Source organism: Hypanus sabinus, chromosome 4, assembly GCF_030144855.1.
Source record: "Hypanus sabinus isolate sHypSab1 chromosome 4, sHypSab1.hap1, whole genome shotgun sequence".
NCBI classification, from domain to species: domain Eukaryota; kingdom Metazoa; phylum Chordata; class Chondrichthyes; order Myliobatiformes; family Dasyatidae; genus Hypanus; species Hypanus sabinus.
Window position 1 is genome coordinate 141828160 of NC_082709.1, and position 27564 is coordinate 141855723.

Below are 27564 nucleotides of genomic sequence, written 5' to 3' on the forward strand. Positions count from 1 at the left end.
TTTCCCACCATCCATGCTGACCCCATCTTCCCACCATCCATGCTCACCCCATTTCCCACCATCCATGCTCACCACATCTTCCCACCATCCATGCTGACCCCATTTCCCACCATCCATGCTCACCCCAACTTCCCACCATCCATGCTCACCCCATTTCCCACCATCCATGCTCACCACATCTTCCCACCATCCATGCTGACCCCATTTCCCACCATCCATGCCGACCGCATCTTCCCACCATCCATGCCGACCGCATCTTCCCACCATCCATGCTGACCCCATTTCCCACCATCCATGCTCACCCCATCTTCCCACCATCCATGCTCACCCCATTTCCCACCATCCATGCTCACCCCATCTTCCCACCATCCATGCTGACCCCATTTCCCACCATCCATGCTGACCCCATTTCCCACCATCCATGCTCACCCCAACTTCCCACCATCCATGCTGACCCCATTTCCCACCATCCATGCTCACCACATCTTCCCACCATCCATGCTGACCCCATTTCCCACCATCCATGCTCACCCCAACTTCCCACCATCCATGCTCACCCCATCTTCCCACCATCCATGCTGACCCCATTTCCCACCATCCATGCCGACCCCATCTTCCCACCATCCATGCTCACCCCATCTTCCCACCATCCATGCTGACCCCATCTTCCCACCATCCATGCTGACCCCATTTCCCACCATCCATGCTGACCCATCTTCCCACCATCCATGCTCACCCCATCTTCCCACCATCCATGCTGACCCCATTTCCCACCATCCATGCTGACCCCATTTCCCACCATCCATGCTCACCCCATCTTCCCACCATCCATGCTGACCCCATTTCCCACCATCCATGCTCACCCCATCTTCCCACCATCCATGCTCACCCCATCTTCCCACCATCCATGCTGACCCATCTTCCCACCATCCATGCTCACCCCATCTTCCCACCATCCATGCTGACCCATCTTCCCACCATCCATGCTCAGCACATCTTTCCACTGGCATAACAGGGATAGAGTTCCTCTTGCTCTCACAAACCATCCCATGAGCCTCCACATTCAAAAAGTCATTCTCCACAATTTTCACCACTTTCAAAGGGATCCTACACTGAACACAAATTTACATTCCATCTTCTCTCTATTTTCTGCTTTCCCCATAGATCATTCCCTCCATAATCCCCTTATTCATTTGTCCCTCCCCACTTATCTTCCTCCTGGTACATAACCCTGCTAATGACAGAAATACTACACCTGCCCATTCGCTTTCTCCCTTACTTCCATTCAGGGCCCCAAATAGTCGCTCCATGTGAGCCAACACCTCACCTGTGAATCTGTTGGGGTTGACTACGTGTGCAGTGCTCCCAATGCGGCCTCATCTACATCGGTGAGACCCAATGTAAAGTGGATTACCGCTGTTGAGCACCTCCACTCCATCCATCAGAAGCTGAATTTCCCAGTGACTGACCATTTTAATTCTAACCCCTATTCGCATTCCAACATGTTAGTCCATAGTCTCCTCCACTGCCATGATGAGGCCACATTTAGGATGGAAGAGCAGCACCTTATAGTCAACAACGCACACAAAATGCTGGTGGAACACAGCAGGTCAGGCAGCATCTATAGGGAGAAGCGCTGACGACATTTCGGGCCGAGACCCATCATCAGGACCTTATAGTCAATCTAGGTAGCCTCCAACCTAATGGCACCCTCATCAATTTCTCCTTTTGGTAATTTTCTTTCCTTTTTTACTTTTCCCTTCTCCATTCCTTCTTCTTTTATTTCCCACTCTGTCTTCTTACTTCTCCTCATCTGCTATCACCTCTTCCTGGGTCCCCTCCTACTTCCCTTTCTCTTAAGATCCACTCTCCTATCAGATTCCTTCTTCTCCAGCTCTTTACCTTTCCCACCCACCTGGCTTCACCTATCACCTTCCAGCTTGTCTTACTTCCCCTCCCCCCACTTCTGCCTGACCTGTTGAGTTCCTCCAGCAGTTTATGTGTGTTGCTCTGGATTTTCAGCATTTGTAGAGAGAATCTCTTGTGTTTATAGGTTAAAGCGCACCAGGAATGGTTCACATTGCTCCTCTTGACATAGTATACCCAAGAAGCACAATTTGTTCTAAGATCCATTTATTTTCAATTATCATTGCAATTATTATCAGACTAAAACTGATTTCCTGTGCCTTTGCTCAAGATCAAGTTATGTACACAATTTTGGATTACTTGTCCACAGTCACGTCTTCACGTGCTTCAGCACATACAATCTAATGTGTCAGCCAACAGTGGAAAGTGAACTAATCATTTTCTTCTCAAATTTCTCCTTTCACTGTTCATAATCATTAAAATAAGACCTATTTCTTTTGTTCTAAGTTTGGAAGCAGCTGTTAGTGTCCACTCTGAATCTGTTCATAGCAGTCTATTAATTTTCTACTCGAATAAACAGATGGTGGCTTCTTTCAGAATCATAACACTTTGTGTTGGCTGGAAAAGTACCCCAGTTTGAAATGCACCATGTAGAGATGATAGAAGAACACAACAGCTTCGCAGGTTATTTTTGTAGTCCTCCAACTGAATGCTCTCCTTTCAATATCTGAAAGCCTAGGAGGTTTCTCAAGTGGCCGAGTGGTGTTTCTTGTAATGTGTGAATTCAGTATTAATTAGGTATTCAAGCAACTTTGCATAATCAGTTTTAAAACAAATACATCGGAGAGGACCAGCTGCTCGATCAAGCCCCTGTTTCCATTCTCGCGGCGATTTGGAATGCCACCCTCCCAAACTGGTCCCCGGACTCCAGGCGTACCCCAGCTACAAGTGGTCATGAAATTGACTGGGCAATGCAAAGGGAGTATTTCAGATACATTAGAAAAAATGTATCTTGCCTTCTGACTTTGTTTGACTATCAAATGAATGTCCAGGAACCTTCAGTTTGAAAATCAAAAGTGATGCTGAGACTGGAAATCTGAAAGAACAGAAAATGCCCAAAACGTTCAGCAGACCAGGCAGCATCTGTCGAAAGGGAGACACTGTTAACGTGTCAGGCCTGAGTTTTTTGGGCAGAACCAGGAGGAATCCAGGTCACAGCAGTCAGTGTGTAATCTTGGCCTAAACCAGGAGCTCATCTGGCTCATTTTTGAAGGGATGCAATCCATTAGCACTCTCTGCACGATCTACCAACTTATTCCCTGGACTTATTATCATCTGGGAAAAAGACGTACCTACTGCCCTTGTGAAATTCATATACTGTATATAAGTTCTGATCCTTCATGTGTGAATGGCTGGTCAATTTACATATTGCATTTTGCTGATTCTGATGGATGAAAGCCTCAGAGATATATAACGTTGCAGTGCTATTTATCCGTCCTCTCCCAAAGCTTGCTAAAGATAAACTTGCTTTCACTTTTATAGATTTTGTTCTGCTCACTTTTTCAATGACACTTTGAAATGAACTTGCAGCCAGCTTCAGTGAATGGTTACAGTCTTCTTCTCAGGATAGAGGGGTCTAAAACTAAAGGCTGTTGGTTTCAGGTGAGAGAGGAAAGACTTGGGAACCAGAGAGGCAAGGTTTTCACACAAAGGGTCATGGAGCTTTGGATCAAGCAGCCGAGAGATGCAGCATAAAATGTTAAAATGACATTCCAACAGGTGCATGAATATGAAGTGCTTAGAGGGATATAGGAGAAATACAGGCTAATGGAAGTAGCTTTGGTTGGAATGCGTGAGATGGGCCCAAGGGCCTGTTTCTGTGGGACCTAACTATACAACTCAGTCTTGTTATTTAACCTGGCTTCTAATACTTACAGGAAAGTAAAGTTGTCTGTCTTGTTTGCTAATTGTTTGGCTGCAGGAGTTCTATCCTGGCTGTGAAAACATTTGTCTCAGTAATGTTTGAAATCTAACCCTCGATATTTTAGATCCCTTGTAGAACTGCAGGACATGTGTAATTTTGTATTTATTCATTAGATGCTTCAAAAGTGATATTTATAATGCAAATCAAAGTGTTAGAAAATCTAAAAACCCACGCGTGAGAGCAGTAGCTATTGGAGCAAGCTGTTGAGCAAGAGAAATAACTGTCCCACTAGATATTCACCTACAAGATGGACACTTGTCAAGGTGTGATCAACAGATTAATTCATGCCGTATTTAGTGTAAGCTTTTGCTTCATCAAAGTTTGCTTTCATCGTAGCTCTTTAACTGAGTGCGAGCTGGAATAAAATCAATTGCAGCAGCTTGCTTCAATGTATCATCTTCTTACAGATGGAGACGACTCAGCCAGTCAGTCCTGGGCCAGCTAAGGGAATATCCCATTCCACTCCACTTTCCCAGTTTTCCTTCAAAACCTCTTATTAATAGATTTTGCCATCTACTTTGACATATTGCTGCAGGATTTGGGATTAGGCAAAGGTGAAGTCATCCTCCAGATTGGAATTGAGAGCCAGGTGGGAAGGTCAGAGAATAGTCAAGGTGGATTGATACCAGTGTGATCAGGATAGTGGGAAGTAATTGGGGAGATCAACTGTCCGTACCTATCCTTTCAGGTGATGGCATCCAGAGGTCATGGTCAAGTTCAGTGGGCTGGGCTTGTTGCTGTGTAGTGAGAATGGAGTACAAAAGGACTGAAGTAAGACTCTGACTGTAGGAGGTCCCAATCCGACGCTGCACGGTGATGGCATAATTGTTTCAGCAGTACCTGTCATTTGTCACTCCCAGGCTAACCTGATCTAATTTCCTCAAAGTACTCCAAATGGAGACACCCAGGGAAATGGCATTATTCCACGAGGAACTGACATAGAAATCACATCAAGCATGCAAGGACAACTGCCTGGTTAAATATGCAGAACAATGTAAAACCAGCTATCGGTGGTCATCTCACTCTAGCTGAAGTAAAATTTCAATCACAAAAAAAACTTATTAAGGAGGTGTAATGTAATTAAATTTCTAGCCTAATAATTTTAATTCAGTTGGAAGCCCAATTTTACTTCGGAACCTTGAGTTCTCTCAGTATGTTGTTTTCTTGTCTGCTGGAGGAAACAGCTGCTTACCGCAAGCAACATTTGCCATTTTTATTGAGCAACCTATAATGGTTTTAGTGTCCATAACGATTAAAGGCAGGCAAACATGAAAAGAACATTGAAAAATTAGAAGAAAGTAATTTCAATAGACCAGGAGGGAGGAAGAAAGAAAATCAATAAAAATTTCTGAACAAGGAACATAAAGGGCAAATGAAAGGCTTTGGAGAGGAACATCAGTTGCAGGAATGTCATGGTAAGGATATAACGAGTAGGAGATAAAGATGTTAAAATACACGCTCACTTCCAAATAGATTATGGAAACATAGATTTTATCAAAAACTTGTGTCTTATTTATAAAGGTAAACATTAGAGATTAAATTCATTACCAGAGTGGAGGCTGAAGAAAGACATGTTAAAGTTTTTAAAATACAGACAATTGCATAAGGAGGGATGATCTCTATTAATCAATGAGGCACTAATGGGAATTCTCAATTTTAATAGTCACAAGGAAAATTGATGTTTATACTTTTAATTCAAGTTCCATCTACAGACTGATAAATCAAAGTAGGAAACAACTCAAATACATTAGAAATTAAATAATCGTATACACTAAATGATATATCTATCTCAGAATTTCAAATTTTTTAAATAAATGAGAAGCAAAACTGACAAGACTACATCCACAGATGCATTTATTCTTGCTATGTAGTATTTGTCTAGCTGCTATGAAGAGGGAAATGCTAGTGTATGTTTCACAAATGTGATGACCAAGCTAATCATTATTTTTTATTTTACAGGTACTGAAGTGTTTATTTTCTAATACATTTTGAACAAACGCGAAGGAGATGAGATGGCATAATATACACAAACACCAAAAAACAGGACTAGTTATCTTAAATAGAAACACATAGCGCTGGAATTACCCATCCAGTAAGGCAACCTATATGTAGAGAGAGAGAGAGAAATAATTATATTTGTTTGATGGCCTTTCATCAGAACTGCGGGATTGTCAAAGTTAAAGTAACTAATGAGAGGTCATCAACTTGAAACATTAACCCTTTTTCACTTTACATCTATGCTACCATACCTATTGGGTACTTAGAGCATTTTCTGTCACCATTCCAGATTTCCAACATCTGCAGTTCATTTGCTTTTTAATTTACTTTGTATTCACCTCCTTATTTATCGCTGCTTCTCTATGAGTTATGTTCACTCTGAAGAAGCATATCCAGTATCTTCTGATTTAATTTTCATATAATTTAAATCAATGCATTGTAGAAAGTACCTCCTAATAACATTTTAGAAAAGATACCATGCACCTATGACACCTGACCTAGATTATCCACCGACATATACTACAAATCCACAGTATCCTTACAATGTATCCAAATCCACAGTAATATCCTTACAAGTGACTCCGACAGCTGTCACTTGTAAGCATATCATTCCTTTGTCTCAGTTTCTCTGTCTCTGCTGCATCTGTTCTTAAGAAGAGACCATCCAAGATGTCCTCTCTTTTAAGAAAACAGTGTTCCCCTCCCATCCACTGTTACTGAAGAAGCCCTCACCTGCAACCCCTCTGTCTCCCACATTTCCCCTGCCGCGCAGAACTGGATTAGAGCTCTCCTCGTCCTCACCTATCACTCTATTAGCCTATGCATCCAGCATATCATTCTTTGCAACTTCAATCAGCTACAACGGGATTCCATCACCAACGACATCTTTAGTTCCCCTCCACTTTCCACAGAGAGAGTCTCCTTGTGACTCTCTAGTCTGCTTATCAATCCTTTTCCATCCCTTTCCTTCCCCAGCCACTCTCCCCTGTAATGATAAGGGAGAAATTATAGTAACTGGCCCTAACCTCCTCCCTCAATATCATCCAGGGCCCTACAGCCCTTCCAATTGAGACATACTTTCACATACAAATCCCTAGCATTGCTGCTCTGCATCAGTGAGACTAGAATCAAATTGAGCAACTGCTTTGTTGAGCTTCTAGGCTTGGGCAGAACAATGACATGGAGGTGGACAAAGATCATCTTGGGGTCAAATGTGTCACCAAGTTTACAGCCAATCTGAATGTAGAAAGTGCTGCATGGATACCCAAATAATGCATTTTGAAGGACAAGGTTGCTGATATTTTTCTACCCTGAGTGAAAGGATTATTTTTTCACGTGTGTCATTTCAAGCAAAGTCAAGCATGAATTTACTTCTTCCTTTGAACTGCATTCTTGTCTTGTCATTTTGTAGTCGGTGGAATTTGTGATCTGCTACTTATTGAATGAATATTTTGTCATATCTTCATGTGATGTTCTACTTTCTACAGCATAGTTTGCATACACAGATCATAGGCTTACGCTGCATATTAAACAATTTGATCAAAGTAAGCAGCAACAGAACAGCATGACATTGAATTGGTACCACGAAGCAGTGTTCCTGCACTTTGACATTTATATCAAGGTAGCTAAAAATAAAGTTATTTTTAGCCTCAATTAGTCCTAATTGAAGGAATGTTGTGGTCCCTTGACAAATATCCACAAGGAATTGAACTCCCATAACTCAAGCTCCTTCCATTTTAGGTTCATTAGCATAACAAGGAAAAGCTCTTCTTTCTAGTCTGGATTTGAATGATCTCCATAATATAAAAGAAGACAAATGCTTTTGTTAAAAGTTCTGACTGCCTCATTTAAATTTGTCTAAAGGCAGTATCTTAATATATTCTGTTTATCTTTTGCTTGTTCTTACTTCACCTTGACAGTTATGTACTCCTGCTGTATTTCTACCTAACTTCTATCACCTTGCCCTCTATAACCTTTCAGAGGTTTATTTTGCAGGCATGGAAGAAAACAATATATTAAAATTGCTTCAATATTAGTGGGTTCTTTTATCCAAAAATATAGGAATGGTTGTCTAGCAAAACAATCAATGAAATAACATGGAGTCAAAGGTCTTGACTTTTCAATATAATGTTCCAAGTTAGTTACAGGTTTATGATGACAAGGTGCTCCACAGCTTTTATTAGTTATTATTATACAATTGGAGTTCTATACTATCCTCACCCCAGGGACCTCTTGGGTTTTGACTTAAGCTTTATGTAGATGTCCTGAAACTGCAGGGGTGAAGTAGTTTTAATGTTCTGCTTTGCTTTTTGTCAGGACCTCCTTCTACCCCTCGTAATGTCATTTTCAACATCAATGACTCATCATTGATCCTGGAGTGGAGTCCCCCCGTCGATACAGGAGGACGAAAGGACCTCACCTACAACGTCATCTGTAAGATGTGTGGCTTAGGCCCTAAGAAGTGCTCACTCTGTGGAGGAGGGATGCGCTTCCTGCCTCGAAACACCGGTCTGACAAATACATCGGTGACCGTCGTTGACTTTCTTGCCCACATGAACTACACGTTTGAGATTGAGTCAGTGAATGGTGTCTCCAGTGAGAGTATGGTTCCCAGGCAATTTGCTATTCTCACCATCGTCACTAATCAGGCAGGTAAGTGCTCTCCTGTTATCCCTTCACAGATTTGGTTCCAGTGCTGGTGAGTTTATATTGCTATTGTTGCAGAATTTTATCTCGAAGAAAACATTAACTAACTAAACTTTCATTAGAACTTGAGTGCTTCTCACACCCAATCATCCATTCCTTAAGGAAGGAAATTGAGACTATATGCTAACCCCTGAATTGAAAAGCTTGCATGTTTTCCAGCTGCATAGCCCATGAATAATTGATTTGCAAATTAAGATTGAAATTGGTTATCGAGACGTATCCACCTCACATGTTTGACATGGTGAAGCTTTAATCCATTGAAAGCAGGGCAGCCAGATCTAATTTTAAATTCTAAGTATTTGGACTCATCTGTTTACATCATTAAGGATAGTTAAAATTCAAAACTTAGATTATTTCTAGGCTGTGAATCCTGACTTCTATTTCCAGAAGCAATTAGATTGTAAATAAAGGAAGTGACCTTTGCAAGTAGTTAACTCATCCTTTTATTCATCATGCTAGTCTATTTCTCCATGATGTCAAATTCCATATCATTTTCCCATGGTGATTGCATTTGTTTTCATCTTTCTGTCACTTTCAGCTTCACTTGGTAAGTAGCCTCCTCTCGTCTGAGTTTTCAAGTGTGGGTTCATACCTCACAGCAGTTGTCAATGCACTTGTGATTTGGCGTAGGCTTGGGAAAGACGGCATATAGTGGGTTATTTCATTCAGATCATACATTAAGCTATAGCTGACTGCAGTATTTCATTGCAGCAGCATCCAGATTTCTGCACATGCACAGAAGTTTCTCAGAAGCTAATGTCAGCAGTTTATCACTGAGCAGCAAAATGCACTAGTCTTCAAAATGGGAACGGGAAATTACAGAGATTTCCCCAATACTTACTGTGGGGAATCTCTGCAATATGTGAAGAATTTGGTCCAAGATGGATGCTGCATAAATACAGGTTTGTGCTTCCTTCTGACATCCTCTTCTATCCAGGATAATGAAAATTGAGATTCCCAAGAGTAAGTAGAAAAGTTAGATCATTGAAAGTGAGTAACAAGTTTATATTATAAATGAACCACCCTTGTCTTATAATAAATCAGAATAATGAGAACTCAACAATTACTATCCATGATACGGGACTTTTGTCTAAACCCTGGTATCTCTTTTCCTTTTCTATTATTTTTCTCAGGTCTTCCTGTTTTGATTTTAGCGCTCTGAACAATCATGTGCATAAAGTTCAGTAGTTAACGTTGCAAATGATCTAATATTCATGACTATTTACCTGTATTATTACTCCTGGAATTGTCAGATTTAACATTTTGAGAAATTGGCCTACATGAGGTTTACTTTATCACGTATGTGCTAAATTCAGGTTGAATTCTTACTTGGAACTTATCTTACAAATTGTTGACACAATCAAAACTAGCACCAATTAAAATATGCCAGATTTTTATGCAAATATGGAATGTGCATTTTGCTGACAAGGCCAACATTTAAGGGTCATCTTCAATCACCCTTGAGGTGATAGTGGTGAGCTCTTCCCTTGAACCTTGCATCCATTATACTGAAAGTATTCCACAGTGCTATTAAGTAGTGAGTTCAATGTTTGACTTGATAACTGTGAAGGAATAACGCTGTGTTTGGAAATCAGGATGTTTTATGATATTAAGGATTATTTATGTACTAGCTATCCTTATCCTTTTGGATGGTAGAAGCTGTAGCTTTGGGTTGTGTTCCAGAAGAAACATGGTGACTTAGCAGTTTGCTCTGCTGCTGCAGTTCCAGCAGCCTGGGTTTCATCGTGATCCTGAACTCAGGCTGTGTAGAATTTGATCATGTGGGTTTACAGCCACGTCCCTAAGATGTTCTGGTTGGTAGTCCTAGTTCTCGCTAGGTTAGGTGAGTGGCAGTTGAAGACCATGGAAAACAAATGGGGGGATAAAAGACTGATAAGATTACTCCTTGAGCCACATAGGAGCTGAATGGGCTGAATGGTCTCATTCTGCATCTTAAAACTGAAACAAGCCATGCAGCATTGCTACAACACTGCTCCATAATTTGCTTCAGGCAAAGTGCAGCATTGGCGGAAGAAGCAAATGTTTAAGGATCAGAATCAGGTTTAATATCACTGGCATATATTGTGAAATTTATTGTCTTTGCAGCAGCAGTATAATGCAATGTACGATAATAGAAAAAATGTGAATTTCAGCTAGTGCCCATGATGAAGCTGGCTAAGTTTACAACTCTCTGTAGCTTATTTCAGTCCTGTACAGTAGCACCCCCCCCCCATACCAAACAGTGATGCAGACAGAATGCTCCCCATGATACATCTGTAGAAATTTGTGAGTGTTTTTGGTGATATACCTCTAACTCCTAGTGAAATATAGCCGCTGTCATGCCTTCTTTGTAGTTGTTTTGGATCCAGGACAGATCTTCAGAGATATTGACACCCAGGAACTGGAAATGTTCCTGCGAAGCTATTGGATGAAATTTGAGCAGGTAGTTATCATGGCTCAAACAGTGTAGAACATCTTAAGAACTGAGAAGGAAACAGGCTGGAAAGCCAGGATGGCAAATTTCTACAAAGTCGTGACATTGGTCACTTAGTGCAGATTGCCCAGCATTTGATCTTTTCTTTTAAGCAATGTATTATGTGCCCGTTCTGTTAAATTTCTGGTCACTGGTGATCCCTGGGATGTGTTTCTAGGGGATTCTGAAATGGTAATTCTATTGAATGTCGGGGGTGTTGCTTAGACTCTTGTCTTGTAGAAATAATTTTAGGGCTGTGGAAAGTGAGCAAGGTATTGGAATTTTTGGGTTTGTTCTACCAGGAGCTGGCATGGACTAGAAGGGCTGAAAGGCGTTCTTCTGTGCCATAACATTTCTATGATTCCAAGCTGTACTGAGCAATTTATCTCAATTACCCGAAGTAATCAGGCAAAAATGTCCATGATTTTAACCTAGCAGTGAAATTTATATTATTTATCCTCGATCAGTATTATACTGATGACATTTCCATGGTCCCTGTAGCATATTATGTTTCTGGAGTATTTAATCATGTTCACCTCCACAAGTGTCCTTTTTACTATTAGACCTGATTTTCAACCATTTCCTTAATATTAGCTCAGTAACCTTATCCTGCGCCTGCCATAGAACAGAACAGGAAATCTACCTGCATCTAAAGTGGATTGTTTCATGTGCTATCAGCCGCTTTTTGTACTGTGATAGTAGTTAACATTAACTTGTTTATTTCTAAACTAATACAAACTAATCTGAACTATTGTGTATTGTATAAATAACTTTCTTACAGAAAAAAATTGGGTCCACAGTAGGTGATTTCTCTGTTGCTCCAAACTCTAAAAGGCACATATGAAGCTTCTTTCAATTCACGTTGATATTGAGATTACTTATGAACATTGAACAATCTTTCCTTGAATATTTACATATATCTCTACTAAAGCTTTAATATTTTTGTACACTGTGGCCAATTGCTATCCATCCAAATGTTGGTTTTTACAATAGGACTTGGTGGAATCTCCATAGAATAACTGTCTTTAGTAATGTTTAAAAATGTCCAAAAAAGGAAAAAAAAACCTTAATCAAAAAAGAATTCCAGCTTGTGACTCAGATACCTCACGTTTTTATATATTTCCCGACTTACTTAATCAATGAATGAAAATAACTCTTGCTGAAATTGGAAAGACTACACATAGTAAGTTGTGTATACAGGGCTAAAGAAGGATATGCCTACTTTGGAATGCAGTGCATATTAATCAGTTTGATTCCTGAGATGAAGGATGGTATACAATGTAATGATCTTGTATTCAGTGGAGTACTGGAGAATGGAAAATGATTTCACTGATATCATGTTAATCACTTTCAGAAATATGTGTAAAGACTGGGAGGATGTTCCCTCTGCGGTGAGAGTGTAGGACATCATAGTCAAAGGACAAAATCCTATCTACTTGGAACCGAAATGAAAAAAGATCAGTTAGAAGTTTGTGTATCTTTGGAGTTCTCTGCAGTGATATGTGGATGATCTGTTATTGTGTGTACTTAACAACAAAATCATTAAATTGAGAGAGTGAGTGATATGGGAAATATGGAGAAAAATGAATGATATCACTGTGTTGTTAATAACTGGAAGAGTAGTCTCAGTGGGATTTGGAGTGGTGCTATAAGCATTCAATGGAGTATTTTCTTTTGAAGAAAAGGCAGAGCTTTGAAAGCTAAACTAGTCTGGAAAGCAAAGAAAGCAGGCCCAAAAAAAAGCAGTTTTGGGACAAATGTTCAATTTGGAATATAATAGAAAATCAAACAGAAAACAGAGTTAGGGAAAAGATAGGGAGAAGTTAGGAAAGCATATAAGAAAACCTAAGGGGGATTAAAAGAAAAGGTTAAATTGTATAATAGTTTAAAAAAGGGATCACAAAGGACTGGAAATTTGGGCTCATTATGCTTTTTTAGTGTCATGCATCTGAAAATTGATTTCTTTTTCTGGAGGCAAATTTGACCTGGACCACTACTCAGCTGAATTGCATCTCTACAGGCAATTCCAGTGGAGATTTTTGCCCTCCTGTGACCACCAGGTAGTAATAACAATCATATTAAAGGTCCATTGCTTACTTGCTCATCTCTCTATGACTATACCCAGTCCAAGCCTCAACCCAATGGGATTTGGAGCAGAAAGGAAATGAGAAAAAATCCTATCTGATTTCCTGAAGCATTTTCTCCAAGTACTAAAGCAGCAGAAAAGTTCATTGGGTTGTTAGGCAGGAGAAAAAATAGTCAGAAAGAAAGCTTGACATTATATAAAAATGGCATGTCACCTGATTCTCATAGAATGCTTTATATCCAGACAAAGAGATCAAGGTTGGACGCTATACCAGCTGTGCATTTTCTCAGTCTTTCTTGCAGGTAAATATGATCTGAAGGATTGCACATCCTGCTCAATGTGAGAGGTTTGTCAAGGACAGTTCTAATTCTCATTTGGAGAAGCTTGGGCTGGACAATATTTGTAGTAGCAAAATGACTCCAAAACGATTTGTGGCTCACCAACCTAGCTGAGATCTTTGATGTAGCAAAGAGAGTAGGGCAATAGATCTTGTCAAAGTGGATAAAGAAGAAAGTGAGGGTGGTAGTTTTTGTCTTTACAACAGAGGAAGCTGAAAGATAATTTGATAAGGGTGTTAAAAGTCTAAAAGTAAATAAAGGAAATTTGTTTTCAAAGATTGAAATGTTGGTTCAAGAGGGCCCATGTTTAAGTCAACATGGAGGAGTGGGCGTGAATGGGACTATTTGGATTGTCCAGAAGAGCCACTACAGATTCAACTCCATTAAGAAATCAATATATGTTGTTTTCCAGACATCTGAAAATATTTTCTTCTAGTATATTCATTAACCTTCCATTAATTAATCCCTTTAATAATGGTTTCTACATATTAAATAGGTATCCATTGATAATTTTCTTTGATCTCCAGAAAGCCAATTGAATTGAGAATGATTAAAGTTCTCCAGGTTTAGTGTTTCTGTGTTTAGTCTGTGACTCAAGTGGTAATTCACCACAATGGACAGTTTGATGGGTTATTAAGTTTGGAAACTGAAAATAAAGTCAAGTCAAGTCAGCTTTTATTGTCATTTCGACCATAACTGCTGGTACAGTGCATAGTGAAAATGAGACGTTTTTCAGGAGCATGGTTAAAAGGCTATTAAGAAATTAATTTTAATTTACACTAATACTCTTTGTAAGGGAATGATAAAAATTTTCAAGGATTCAGATCAATGAAGGAGAAGGAACACTCCAAAGTTGCTGCAGGGTATTTTATTAGAGTATAATAAGTGATAAGGTAAAAGAACCAAAAATATATAAAACACTATGAATAAAACAACATGCAAAATTATTGATAAAAGAATATGACCTATCTGTTTCTACTAAATGATGCAAAGGATTAACAAAACAAGTCTAAAACAGTACAAAATAATTAATACGGTACAACTTTCATGCCCTCCTGCTCATCTGCTTTTTATACAAGTACATTTTTATGTTAGTCCAATTTATGATGACTGACTTGGAGACAGTTACTATAGATGTCCTTAGCACCAATCGTGATTCCAGTCCAAGGACAAGAAGCACAATGAGTTTGCTCACTGTTCACACTTATATAATCAAGAAAACCTGCACTTCTTTTCTGATCTATGCATAACAGTCAGTTACAATTATTTCTTAATGATAGATGTATAGGGAGGATCCTACATATGCACTGAACTCACCTTGCTTTTTTCCAAAAGTCTTATTAGTCAAGACTTTACATTGCCAACTGAAATGATCATCCTTGAAAGAGAGAATCAAATTTTCATGTATCTGTAATGGCTTATATCTTTTCTACAAGGTCTCATGGAGTTTATGAATCAAGAGCTTATGCTCTACCTATCTATCTAACTATCATGCTTGTTCATTATGAATACTGTGAACAGACAACTCCACTCCAAGTAAAGAGATCTGTTTTTAACCTTCTCCTTACATGCCAACCCTTTTGTTGTCACTTCACTGGATTTGCAGAAAAGTATGAAATTGAGCAATATGGTAGCAGGATTTCAAAGGGGAGGAGATTGTTCTGGAGTTCTAATTTACACATGTTGCCAGAAGGATAACATGTAGTTATACCATTAAAGATGTTCAATTAAGTCCCCCATTACAGTTTCCATTTGCCCCACAAAAGTATAAGTCCAAATCCATTCTCTGGGCCGCATGTCCTTTCTGCATTGATCTCTTTTTCACGTATATGATAAAACCTCTTGTTACAACAGGCTTGCAAAAATGGAACTGTTAGGAATATGTTGATTGGCTATGTCAACAAATATGCTCAAAAAATTTCTATAGTTGTACCGTGGAGAGTATTCTGGCACGCTGATTCACTGTTTAGTATGGAGGGGCTACTGCACAGGACCGAAAGAAGCTGCAGAAATTTGTAAATCTAGTCAGCTCCATCTTAAGCACTAGCCTACAAAGTACCCAGGACATCTTTAGGAAGCAATGTCTCAGAAAGGCAGCATCCATTATTAAAGACCTCCAGCACCCAGGGCATGCACTTTTCTCACGTTACCATCAGGCAGGAGATACAGAAGCCTGAAGGCACACACTCAGTGATTCAAGAAAGCTTCTTCCCCTCTGCCATCAGATTCCTAAATGGACTTTGAAGCTTTGGACATTACCTCACATTTTTAATATACAGTATTTCTGTTTATTCACATTTTTTAAATAATCTATTCCATATACGTAATTGATTTACTTATCTACTAATTATGTTTTATTTTATTTATTATTCTTTTCTCTCTCTGTTAGACTATGTATTGCATTGAACTGCTGCTGCTAAGTTAACAAATTTCACGTCACATGCCAGTGATAATAAACCTGATTCTGATTCTGATTACAAACGCATGTCACAGTTTGAGACCTATGGCTTATCTATACAACAAATAACATCTGCTCTTATTTTCAGCAAGGTATCTTATTAATCCTGTGTACATTTTCCTGAATATAGTCTAATTGGCACTGACTGTCCCTGTATCAAACCCAAAATGTGTTACCCTGCCCAGCAGCATGAATTTCAGCCATTTGCAGAGGGTTGATCAAAAACTCAGATCACCGGACAACATAAGTACTAAATTGAAAGATTACACAATCCAAAGGAAGGATTAGTAACACCTGTTGTAATGTGAACAAAGTCACCAGAGAAACACAGCTGGTAGATATGAAGTTGTCTTTTATTTGACAAAAGGAGACTTAGAGGCATCATATTGAGACACTTTCAGAGGAAGCAGCCTGTTCAACCCAATATTACATGACATTTTATATGCTAAAAATCAAACGACAATTCTATATTTACAATGTATCTACAGTACTTCCTTTAAATTATATATAGCTTTCACATCTCCTTCTTCACACCACATGACCGACACCCAAGTGAATGTTAATCACCACTTGATGAAGGTTTCAGCCTGAAACATCGAGTGTTTACTCTTTTCCATGGATGCCGCTTGGCCTTGTTACGAATTCCCGTAACTGGATCACTTACCAGCAAAGATAGAGAGGTCCGTTGAAGTCTGATGGTACTATTTTTAAAAGTATTTATTGATAAAGGGCACAAAAATAAGATTAATGCAAACATACAGATAATATACATCGTCAATACTAAATCTAAGCGCGGGTATAATAATAACCAATAAAAAATAGCTCTATCATTGTCTAGGGGTTAATGTATTGTCCGATGGAAAGGTAACAGTCTCTATCAGGTCGTTCAAGCTGCAGCGTTGTTGAGTTTAAAAGTGATGTGGTTTAAACTTGCCACAGGTCCTTTAAGATGCCGATCCGTTGAGTCAGGGGAGCGGGCTTCCCCGTTGTTAGCTAAAAGCTGTTTTCCCGTGGTTCCAGCCACCAATTCCAGCCACGGAATCGAACGCACGTGGCTTCCTTCAGATGACTTCCTGCTGTTATGTGGTCGCTTAACGTTTCTTCTGGTGCGCCTGAAGGGGTTGTTCCCTAGATCCTCTTTTATACTTCCTCACAGGGTCTCAAATGTCAATCAGGTTGGGGGTGTGCACTCTCTCCCTCAACCAGCCCACTTTGCCTGAGGGCGTTCACGTAGTATAGTAGCTCAATCCACAAATTGGTCTCCAAGAGACAATGGCCATGTCCCGTAGCTTTACATCGCCAGGGCCCCTTTACCCAACCCAAAAGTGATCTTGCGATTCTCACAAAGGAGGAGGCTACGGACGTAACAGCCTGCTGTATTCATCCAGCATTTGGTCTGCTGCTTGGATTTCCAGCATCTGCAGATGTTCTCCTGTTTGATAATCACTATTGTCCATATTTATAATTCACTGCTGTTCACAGCTCAGGGATCCTATTGTCCAGAGCTGCACTTTAACTTTAATCTACAGTCCATGTTCAGGTCCAAAGACTGGTTGCTGAAGTTAATGCAAACGTTAATATTTTACTGTCCACTCTAAGTCCAGAATATGCTCTAACACCAAGATTAGGTGAAATTATATTCTTCTGAAAATGTAAATTTATTTACATTCGGACATGTTTAGAATTGGATACACTTACTTTTTAAATAATGACATGCAAAACAATTTCATGGCAAAGCAGATGGCAATCAATTGAAAAGAACATAAGACGATAAGGTACAAGAGCAGAAGATCTGCTCCGCCATTGCATCATAGCGGATCCAATTTTCCTCTCAGCCCCAAACTCCTACGTTCTCCCCATAACCCTTCATGCCCTGATCAATCAAGAATCTATTAACTTCTGCTTTAAATATGCATAAAGACTTGGCCTCTACAGCTGCCCGTGGCAAAGAATTCCACAGGTTCACCACTCGCTGGCTAAGGAGATCCCTCCTCATCTCCATTCTAAAAGAATGCTGCTCTATTCTGAGGCTGTGTCCTCTGGTCTTAGACTCTCCCATCATAGGAAACATCATCTCCATATCCACTCTATCAAGGCATTTTATGATTCAATAATTTCAATTAGGTCACTCCTCATTCTTCTGATTTCTAGTGAATACAGGCCCAGAGCCACCAAACACCCTTCATATGACACCACTCAATACTGGAATCATTTCTGTGGACCTCCTTTGAACCCTCTCCAGTTTCAGCACATCCTTTCTATGGTAAAGGGCCCAAACCTGCTCACAATACTGCAAGTGAGGCCTTACCAATGCCTTATAAAGTCTCAACATTACATTTTTGCTATTATGTTCAAGTCCTCTTAAAATGAATGCTAACATCACATTTGCCTTCCTCACCACCGACTCAACCTGCAAATTAACCTTTAGGAAATCCTGCACAAGGACGCCCAAGTACCTTTGCACCTCAGTTTTTTTTGCATTCTCTCTCCATTCAGAAAAAAGTCTATGCTTTTATTTCCTCACCCAAAGTGCATGACCATACACTTCCTGACCAAAAAAGGCTCCCTTTAATCCCACTCTTTGCTTCGCTACTTCCTCAAAATTACCTGCCCCTTCACCTATCTTCATATCATCTATAAACTTTGCAAAATCATTTCCTTCATCCAAATCATAACGTAAAAAGCATCAGTCCCAACACAGACCACTGTAGAATACCACTAGTAACCAGCAGCCAACCAGAAAAGGCTCCCTTTATTCCCACTCTTTGCCTCCTACTAATCAGCTGCTGCATTGTCCATGCTAGAATCTGCAATACCATGGGCTCTTAGCTTGTTAAGCAGCCTCATGCGTAGCACTTTGCCAAGGGCCTTCTGAAAATCCAAATACACAACATCAACTGATTCTCCTTTCTCTAGCCTGCTTATCATTTCTCCAAATAGTTCCAACAGATTTGTCAGGCACGTTTTTCACTTGAGGAAACCATGCTGACTATGGCCTATTTTATCATGTGCCTCCAAGTTCCCTGAGACCTCATCCTTAATAATCAACGCCAACGTCATTTCAACCACTGAGGTCAAGCTAACTGGCCTATCATTTCCTTTCTTCTCTTTCCCTTCTTGAAGAGTGGAGTGTCATTTGCAATTTTCCACTTTTCCGGAACCATTCTAGAATCTACTGATTCTTGAAAGATCTTTACCACTGCAATCCCTTCAGCCACCTCTTTCAGAACCCTGGGGTGTACACCATCTGGTCCAGGTGACTTCAGACCTTTCAGTTTTCCAAGAACCTTCTCTCTAGTAATGGTAACTTCATGGCCCCTGACACCTGAAACTTCCACCATAGTGCCACTGTTTTGCAGAGTGAAGACTGATGCAAAATACATGTTCAGTTCTACCGCTATTTTCTTGTCCTCCCCCATGACTACTCCAGCATCATTTTCCAGTGCTGCATTATAAACTCTCACTTCTCTTTTATATTATGCATCTGAAGCAATGTTTGGAATCTTTTTTTAATATTACTGGCTAGGCTACTATTGTATTCCATCTTCAACTTATTGATGACTTTTTAGTTGCCTTCTGTTGGTTTTTAAAAGCTTCCCTCCCCTTTAACTTCCCACTAATTTTTGCTGTATTAATATGCTCTCTTTTTGGCTTTTCTGTTGGCCTTGACTTCTCTTGTTAGGCACAGTTGTGTCATCTTGCCCTAAAGAATATTACTTTCTATTTGGGATGTATATTTGTCTTACAAATTGCTTCCAGAATTTCCAGCCATTGCTGCTCTGCCATCGTCCCTGTCAGTGATCTTGTGTTCTTTTCCAATCCTCTCTCATGCCTTTGTAATTACTCCACTGTAATACTGATACATCTGACTTCAACTTCTCAATCTTCAGGGTAAATTTGATCATATTATGATCACTTGCCCCACAGGGTTCTTCTACCTTGAACTCTCTAATCAATTCTGGTTCATTGAACAACACCCAATCCAGAATAGATTATCTCCTCATGGGCTCAACCATGAGCTGCTCTAAAAAGTAACGTAGGCACTCTAGAAATCCCCCACCTCCTTGCAACCCAGCGCCAACCTGATTTTCCCAATATACCTCCATATTGAAATCCCCCTTGACTGTTGTAACATTGCTCTTCTGGCATGCATTTTCGATCTCCCATTGTAATTTGTAGACCACGCCATTACTACTGTCTGGGGGTCTGTATACAACTTCCATCGGGGTCTTTTTAGCTTTACTGTTCCTTAGCTCTATTCTCAAGGATTCAACACCTGCCAACCTTGTGTCACCTTGTTCTAATGATTTGATTTCATTTTTTACCAATGAAGTAACACCGTCCTCTGCCTTCCTGCCTGTCCTTTCAATGCAAAATGTGCATCCTTGCACATTAAGCTCCCAGCTATAACCATCTTTCAGCCATGATTCAGTGATACCTGCAACATCCTACCTGCCAATGTACAACTGTGCTACAAGTTCATCTACCTTGTTCTGTATACTGTGTTCATTCAAATATACTGTAGCACCTTCAGTCCTGTATTCATCCTTCCCAATTTTGTCTGCTTTTTAGTTTGCAACTCATCCTGTTTTGGCTGCAATTTTTCCATGTCAACAGCCTTTCCTCACTACACATTGCCTCTGTTTGTAAACCAGCTACCTCATCTTCAGCACTATCATCCACCTTTTCTACGATACATCTTGCTTTGAAGTATACCTGCACAGGACACTGGTCGCACCATGCTCAACCTTTTGATTCCTGACTTTGTCTGAGGTCTTACAAAGATCTGCCTCCAAAACTTCTCCACCAACTGTTCTGGCACTCTGGCTCCCATCCCACTGCAACTCTAGTTTAAACCACACTGTGCAGCACTAACACCTTCCCCTAGGATACTAGTTCCCCTCCAGTCAGGTGCAAACCATCCCATCAGTACAAATCACACTTTCCCTGGAGCTCAATGATCCAAAAATAATATGCCCTTCCTCCTACACCAACTCCTTGGCCACGTAATAAACTGTATAATCTTCCTAGTTCCGGCTTCACTAGCACGTGGCACAGGTAGCAATCCCGAGACCACAACCCTGGGGATCCTGCCCTTTAAATTAAGCACCTAAATCCCTGATCACCCTATGCGAGACCTTGTCACTCATCTTACCCATGGCATTGGTACTCAATTGGACCACAACTTCTGGCCGTTCACCCTTCCACATAAGAATGCTAAGGACTTGCTCTGAGATATCCTGGACCCTGCCACCTGGGAAGCATCTGGGAATCTTATTTTCGCCCACAGAAAAGAATGAGTTCCTTTGATTGAATAGGCGGAAGTGATAAATTATTTGGTTTAAATTTATTAATTTTGCTAATAATCATTTTGAATGACATCCTAAAGCTGTGTATCCATTTTCCATGGTTATCATTAGAATATATGTCCTTGTGCCTTTTATTGCTCTGACTGTCTCCACCACAAACTGGTGATCCTTCAGTTTCTCTGACATTAATCTACCCCAATTCAAATCATTTTGGTTTAAAGTAAATGCACATTTGATTCGATTCAATGGACTTGAGCCCTCGGGTTGAAAGTTCCAAAATTAAGCTCCAAAGTAGGAACTAGGAGCAGTATAGTAGTGTAGCACATAGCATAATGCTATTAAAATGCCTGTAACCTAAGATCTGCAGTCTGTAGGGAGTTTGTATGCTCTTCACACAAATGCCTGTGCTCTGGTTTCATCCCACACTCCAAAGACAAGTAGGTTAATTGAACACATGGGTGTATTGGACAGGGCAGTTTCAGTGGGTGGGGAGGGCCTGTTACTTTGCTGTATCGCTAAATAAAAAAAAATCAGATATGCAAATCTGGCTGGCCGGAGAGACAGTGTTTTATTTTTGCTTCTGAAATGTATCTGATACCCTGCATGTCTGTTTCTGTCAGTTAAGTAGGTTTTAAAACAACAGTTAAGAGGCACATTGAGTTATAAATTTCACCAAAGCACATTGATCACACTCTTAGTGAAATTCTGTGATTTACTGATTGACTACTGATGAGGGGTTTTATGATCAGTTTCTCCAGCTACACTCTGTTTGCTGTCTATAAAACAAATGCAGCTGGCATGTACACAGTAACAGATGCTTATTTCAGTATCTATAACGCTTTGATGTCTGCAATCCAATAAAACAGAATTATGCCTGTCGATAGCAATGGAGATTAGAATGTCCATGTTACAATTATCCAATGCTATGCATCCATTCTTCCTCAGGTATCACAATGGACTTTGTGTTTATAATTCTATTTTCCAGTTCGGAAGGGAAAACTATTTTGGACATGGTGGAAATGGCCAAAATACACTAAACTGGATTTCAGACGTTAATCATGACAATGTTTATGGAAACGAGGGAGGTTGTTACTCGGAAATTATGAACATCCATTCCATAAAACGTACAGCACAAGAAGACTCACCATATTAGCATTCATCATGATGTCAATCTAACTTAATCCCAGCTGCTTGCACATCATCAGTATTCCTTTCTTTCCTGTCTTTCAATTGCCTATTTCAATAAAGGCATCTGAAGGATTCCCTTCTCAATCTCAGGCAGAAAGCCACACTGGTGGTTGCTGTCTAACAACAGCTGCAAAAGTACTCCTGATATCAGCAGGCCTTTCTGTTCTAGGACATCATATCACTCTATCTTCCTCTCACCCTCTCATACTCTGTCACTCTTTAAAAGAATTAGAAAAGCAGAAAGACCCCACCACCAGTTGCCCCTGGGAGACACAGTCCCCATGTCTGCTTTGACCGCAACACCGATAGGCTATGTAACATCTTCCTCCTTTGGAATGGAGTTTGGATAACCTCTCTTATGCAGCAATTCTTGCACTCTATACATTTTTCATGAACAATATTGGAATTACCAAAAAATGAATTTTGACATAAAAACATTGAGCAATTTGCTTAGTTTCACATTAGTATTTTTGGAATATTAATTTTCATAAGTCGCCTGCAGTTTTCTCACTTATGGTAATGAATGTGCCTTAAAAGTTTCATTCACCCCCTTTAAAATGAGATCACTAGTGCAGCCAATTGGCTTTAGAAGTCACGTAATTAGATAAATGGAGACCTGTTTTTGCACTTTGTGCGCAGTCAAGATGTTTCAATTGATTGTAGTAAAAAATACACCTGTATCTAGAAGGTCCAACTGCTGGTGAGTCAGTATCCTGGCAAAAACTACATGAAGATAAAAGAAAACTCCAGGCAACTCTGTGAAAAGGTTACTGAAAAGCACAAGTCAGGAGATGGATACAAGAAAATTTCCAAGTCACTGAATATCCTTTGGAGTACCGTTGTCAATCGTCAAAAAATGGAAAGAATATGGCACAGCTGTAAATCTGCCTAGAGCAGGCTGTCCTCAAAAACTGAGTGACTGTGCAAGAAGGGGACTAGTGAGGGAGGCCACCAAGAGATCAATGACAACTCTGGAGGAGTTACAAGCTTCAGTGGCTGAGATGGGAGAGACTGCACATACAACAACTGTTACACAGGTTCTTCAGCAGTCACAGCTTTTCTGGGAGAGTGGCAAAGAGAAAGCCACTGTTGAAAAAAACTCACATGATATCTCGGCAAGAGTTTGCCAGAAGGCATGTGAGAGACTCTGAAGTCACCTGGAAGAAGGTTCTATAGTCAGATGAAACTGAAGTTGAGCTTTTTGGTGATCAGACCAAACACTGCACATCATCAAAAGCACACCATCCCTACCATGAAGCATGGCGATGGCTGCATCATGCTGTGGGGATGCTTCACTGCAGCAGATCCCAGAAAGCTTGTGAGGGTAAAATAAATTGCAACAAAATACAGGGAAATCCTGGAGGAAAGCCTAATGCAGTCTGCAGGCGAACTGTGACTTGGGAGAAGATTTGTTTTCCAGCAAGACAAATAACAACAAAGTTAATGTCCTGGAGTGGCCAAGTCAGAGTCCAGACCTCAATCCAGTTGAGAAATGATGGCTGAACTTGAAAATGGCTGTTCTCTCACGATCCCCATGCAATCTGACGGAACTTGAGCAGTTTTGTAAAGAAGAATGGGGAAAAATTTCAGGGTCCGATTGTGCAAAGCTGATAGAGAGCTATCCACGCAGCCTCTAGTGTGTAATTGCAGCCAGAGGTACATCGACTAAATACTGACTTGAAGAGTTTGAAAACTTATGCAATCAATTATATTGTGTTTTATATTTGTAATTAATTTGAGTCACTTTATAGAGATCTGTTTTCACTTTGACATGAAAGTGTCTTTTTCTTTTGAGTGTGTCAAAATCAAAGCCAAATTAAATCCATTGTGCTTCAATGTTGAAAAACAATTAAACATGAAAACTTCTGGGGGGTGGTGAATACTTTTTATAGGTGCTATATATATACTTAATGTAATTCACTTACTCTTTTTTTTCTCTCTGTATTATCATGTATTGCATTGTACTGCTGATGCTAAGCTAATAAATTTCATGACATATGAGTGATAATAAACCTGATTCTGATTCTCATCTTGTTAAATCATTATCATAAACTATTCTCTAGGGAGAAGTGTTGCAACTAGTTATAGTTATATAAGTATGAGTGTGTGGTAATGTGCTGCTGATGTCTGTTTGAAGCTGCTCGTCTGCCTTCCACAACAGCTTGGTAGAAGAATGCAGAGAGATCTCATTGAAACCTACCAAATGTTGAAAGGACTAGATAGGGTAGATGTGGATAGGGTATTTCCTATGGTGGGGGTATCCAGCACCAGATGGTAGTGTCAAAATTGAGGGGTGACCTTTTAGGACAGAGCTAAGGAGGAATGTTATTAGCCGTAGAGCAGTGAATCTGTGGAAAGCTCTGCCACACACTGTGGTGGAGGCCAAGTCTGTGGGTATATCTAAGGTGGAAGTTGATCATTTCCTGATCAGTCAGGGCATCAAAAGATATGGCGAGAGGCAGGTGTATGGGGTTGAGTGGAATCTGGATCAGTATGATGGAATGGTGGAGCAGACTCGATGGGCTGAATGGCCTAATTCTGCTCCTATGTTTTATGTTCTTATGGTCATTAGTTATTTGGTAACTCCCCCACAAGTTTTATTCTGAAGTTGAGACAAAAACAACTGATCAGCTTTACTTTTGTTTGTGTGCGAATGCGCATTTTGAATTAGTCTGAATCCTCACCTTGTTGCTGCAGATCACTTTGGTTCTGTGATCCAATTAGTGCAGGTTATTCATTTTTTGAAATTTTTACCGTCAAGTAGACATGTTAATACTTGCTAGTTGAAACTAGTAGCTAAATAAATAAAGCATTCTGGAAAATGACAATGTAAGTGACAGCTATACTGACATCTGTCCTTTTCATATGAGGAGCTCTTTTACCCGTTTCTGATTACACTTAAATCCAATGTCTCATTGGTAAAATAGTTCTTCACTCTCTCCCAACTAGTGTGATTTATTTTTTCTTCTTTGCTGATGACATCAGAATTACTAATCAGCAAATTTCATGACATACTGTATGTCAGTGATAAGAAACCTGATTCTGATTGTTTGCGGACAGTGTTGTGAATATGGCCTTCATCTCTTTCAGTGCTGCATGAATCTATCAGCCCTTCTTCATTGTAATTTTTATTTACAATTGATATGAGATGAGCAGTCATAATGAATACAATTAAGAAGATATCCCATCCTTGAGAATCAGGAAACCTGTCAGCTATGTTAGACAGCAGGCTTTGTTTCTGAATTCCTTACTTGGTCGCCTGACTTAGAAGAATGAAAAATGATGGAAGAATGAAGAATGCTGTATGCCAGAAAGTTCTGGTACATACAGTCCCTATAAAAAGTATTCATACCCCCTCCCCCCAGAAGTTTTCAAGTTGCAATGTTTTACAACATTGAACCACAGTGGATTTATTTTGGCTTTTTTTTTGACAGTAATCAACCAAAAAAGACAGCCATGCCAAATCGAAAACAAATCTCTACAAAGTGATCTAAATTAATTACAAATATAAGAAACAAAATGATTGATTGCAGAAGTATTCACCCCCTCTTTAAAATGACAAGCCAAATCATCACTGTTGCAGCCAATTAGTTTTTGAAGTCACATAATTAGTTAAATGGAGATCACCTGTGTGTAGTCACGGTGTTTCAGTTGATTGTAGTAAAATTACACCTGTATCTGGAAGGTCCAACTGCTGGTGAGTCAGTGTCCTAGCAAAAACTACACCATGAAGACAAAAGAACACTCTAAGCAACTCTGTGAAATGGTTACTGAAAAGCACAAGTCAGGAGATGAATACAAGAAAATTTCCAAGTCACTGATTATCCCTTGGAGTAGTTAAGTCAATCATCAGGAAATGGAAAGAATATGGCACAGCTGTAAATCTGCCTACAGCAGGCCGTCCTCAAAAATGAAGTGACCGTACAAGAAGGGGACTAGTGAGGGAGGCCACCAAGAGATCAATGACAACTCTGGAGGAGTTACAAGCTTCAGTGGCTGAGATGGGAGAGACTGCACATACAACTATTACCCGTGTGCTTCACCAATTGCAGCTTTATGAGAAAGTGGCAAAGAGAAAGCCACTGTTGAAAAAAAATCACATAAAATCTCAGCCACAGTTTGCCAGAAGGCATGTGAGAGACTCTGAAGTCAGCTGGAAGAAGGTTCTAGGGTCTGATGAAACCAAAATTGAGTTTTTTGGACATTAGACCGAACACTATGTTTGGCATAAATCAAACACAGAACATTTTCAAAAACACACCATCCCTACCGTGAAGCATGGTGGTGACTGCATCGTGCTGTGGGGATGCTTCACTGCTGCAGGCCCTGGAAGGCTTGTGAAGGTAGAGGGTAAAATGAATGCAGCAAAATACAGGGAAATCCTGATGCAGTCTGCAAGAGAATTGTGACTTGGTAGAAGATATGTTTCCCAGCAAGACAATGACCCCAGGCATAAAGCCAAAGCTACACAGGAATGGCTTAAAAACAACAAAATTAATGTCCTGTAGTGGACAAGTCAGAGTCCAGACCTCAATCTAATTGAGAATTTGTGGCTGGACTTGAAAACAGATGTTCACTCATGATCCCTTTGTAGTCTAGCAGAGCTTGAGTCGTTTTGTAAAGAAGAATGGGGATCAGACACAGCCCTAGAGAAGTACAAGGTAGCCAGAAGGACCTTAAGTATGGACTTAGCAAAGGTAGAAGAAGACATGAGAAAGTCTTGGTGAGTAAGATTTAGAAAAGCCCCAAGGCATTCTACACATACATTAAGAAAAGGAAGATGAGTAGAGTGAGGATAGCATCGATAGGGATATAAGAGGAAACATGTGCCTGAAGTTGGAGGAGGTCCAGTACCTAGGCCTCGTTACCTCCTTGTGCATAAGCTCCAAACTATGCTGCAATACCTCCTTGTGCAATTTGACCCTCAATTCCCTGACTTGCATACCCCAGTCAGTTTGGATTGGCAAGAACATCCCCACTATCATTTTTTAGTGCACCACTAGTCTATGTACTTAGCCCCCTGCTCTACTCGCCTTACATTTATGACTGTGTGGCTAAACACAGCTCCAATGCCAGATTTAAGTGTGCAGATGACAGTACTGTCAATAGCTAAATCAAAGGTGGTGATGAATCAGCATTCAGGAGGGAGATTGAAAAT

At 40.1% G+C, this 27564-nt stretch overlaps 1 protein-coding gene across 1 annotated transcript in view; it reads left to right on the forward strand.

Annotated features, from left to right (window-relative positions):
- The window catches only part of epha6 (eph receptor A6), a 670497-nt gene that overhangs the window by 403534 nt on the left and 239399 nt on the right, over positions 1–27564 (forward strand). The window contains exon 5 of the mRNA XM_059968217.1: positions 8165–8500. Within this exon, the coding sequence (XP_059824200.1) occupies positions 8165–8500 (336 nt within the window). The remainder of the gene's footprint in view (positions 1–8164; positions 8501–27564) is intronic.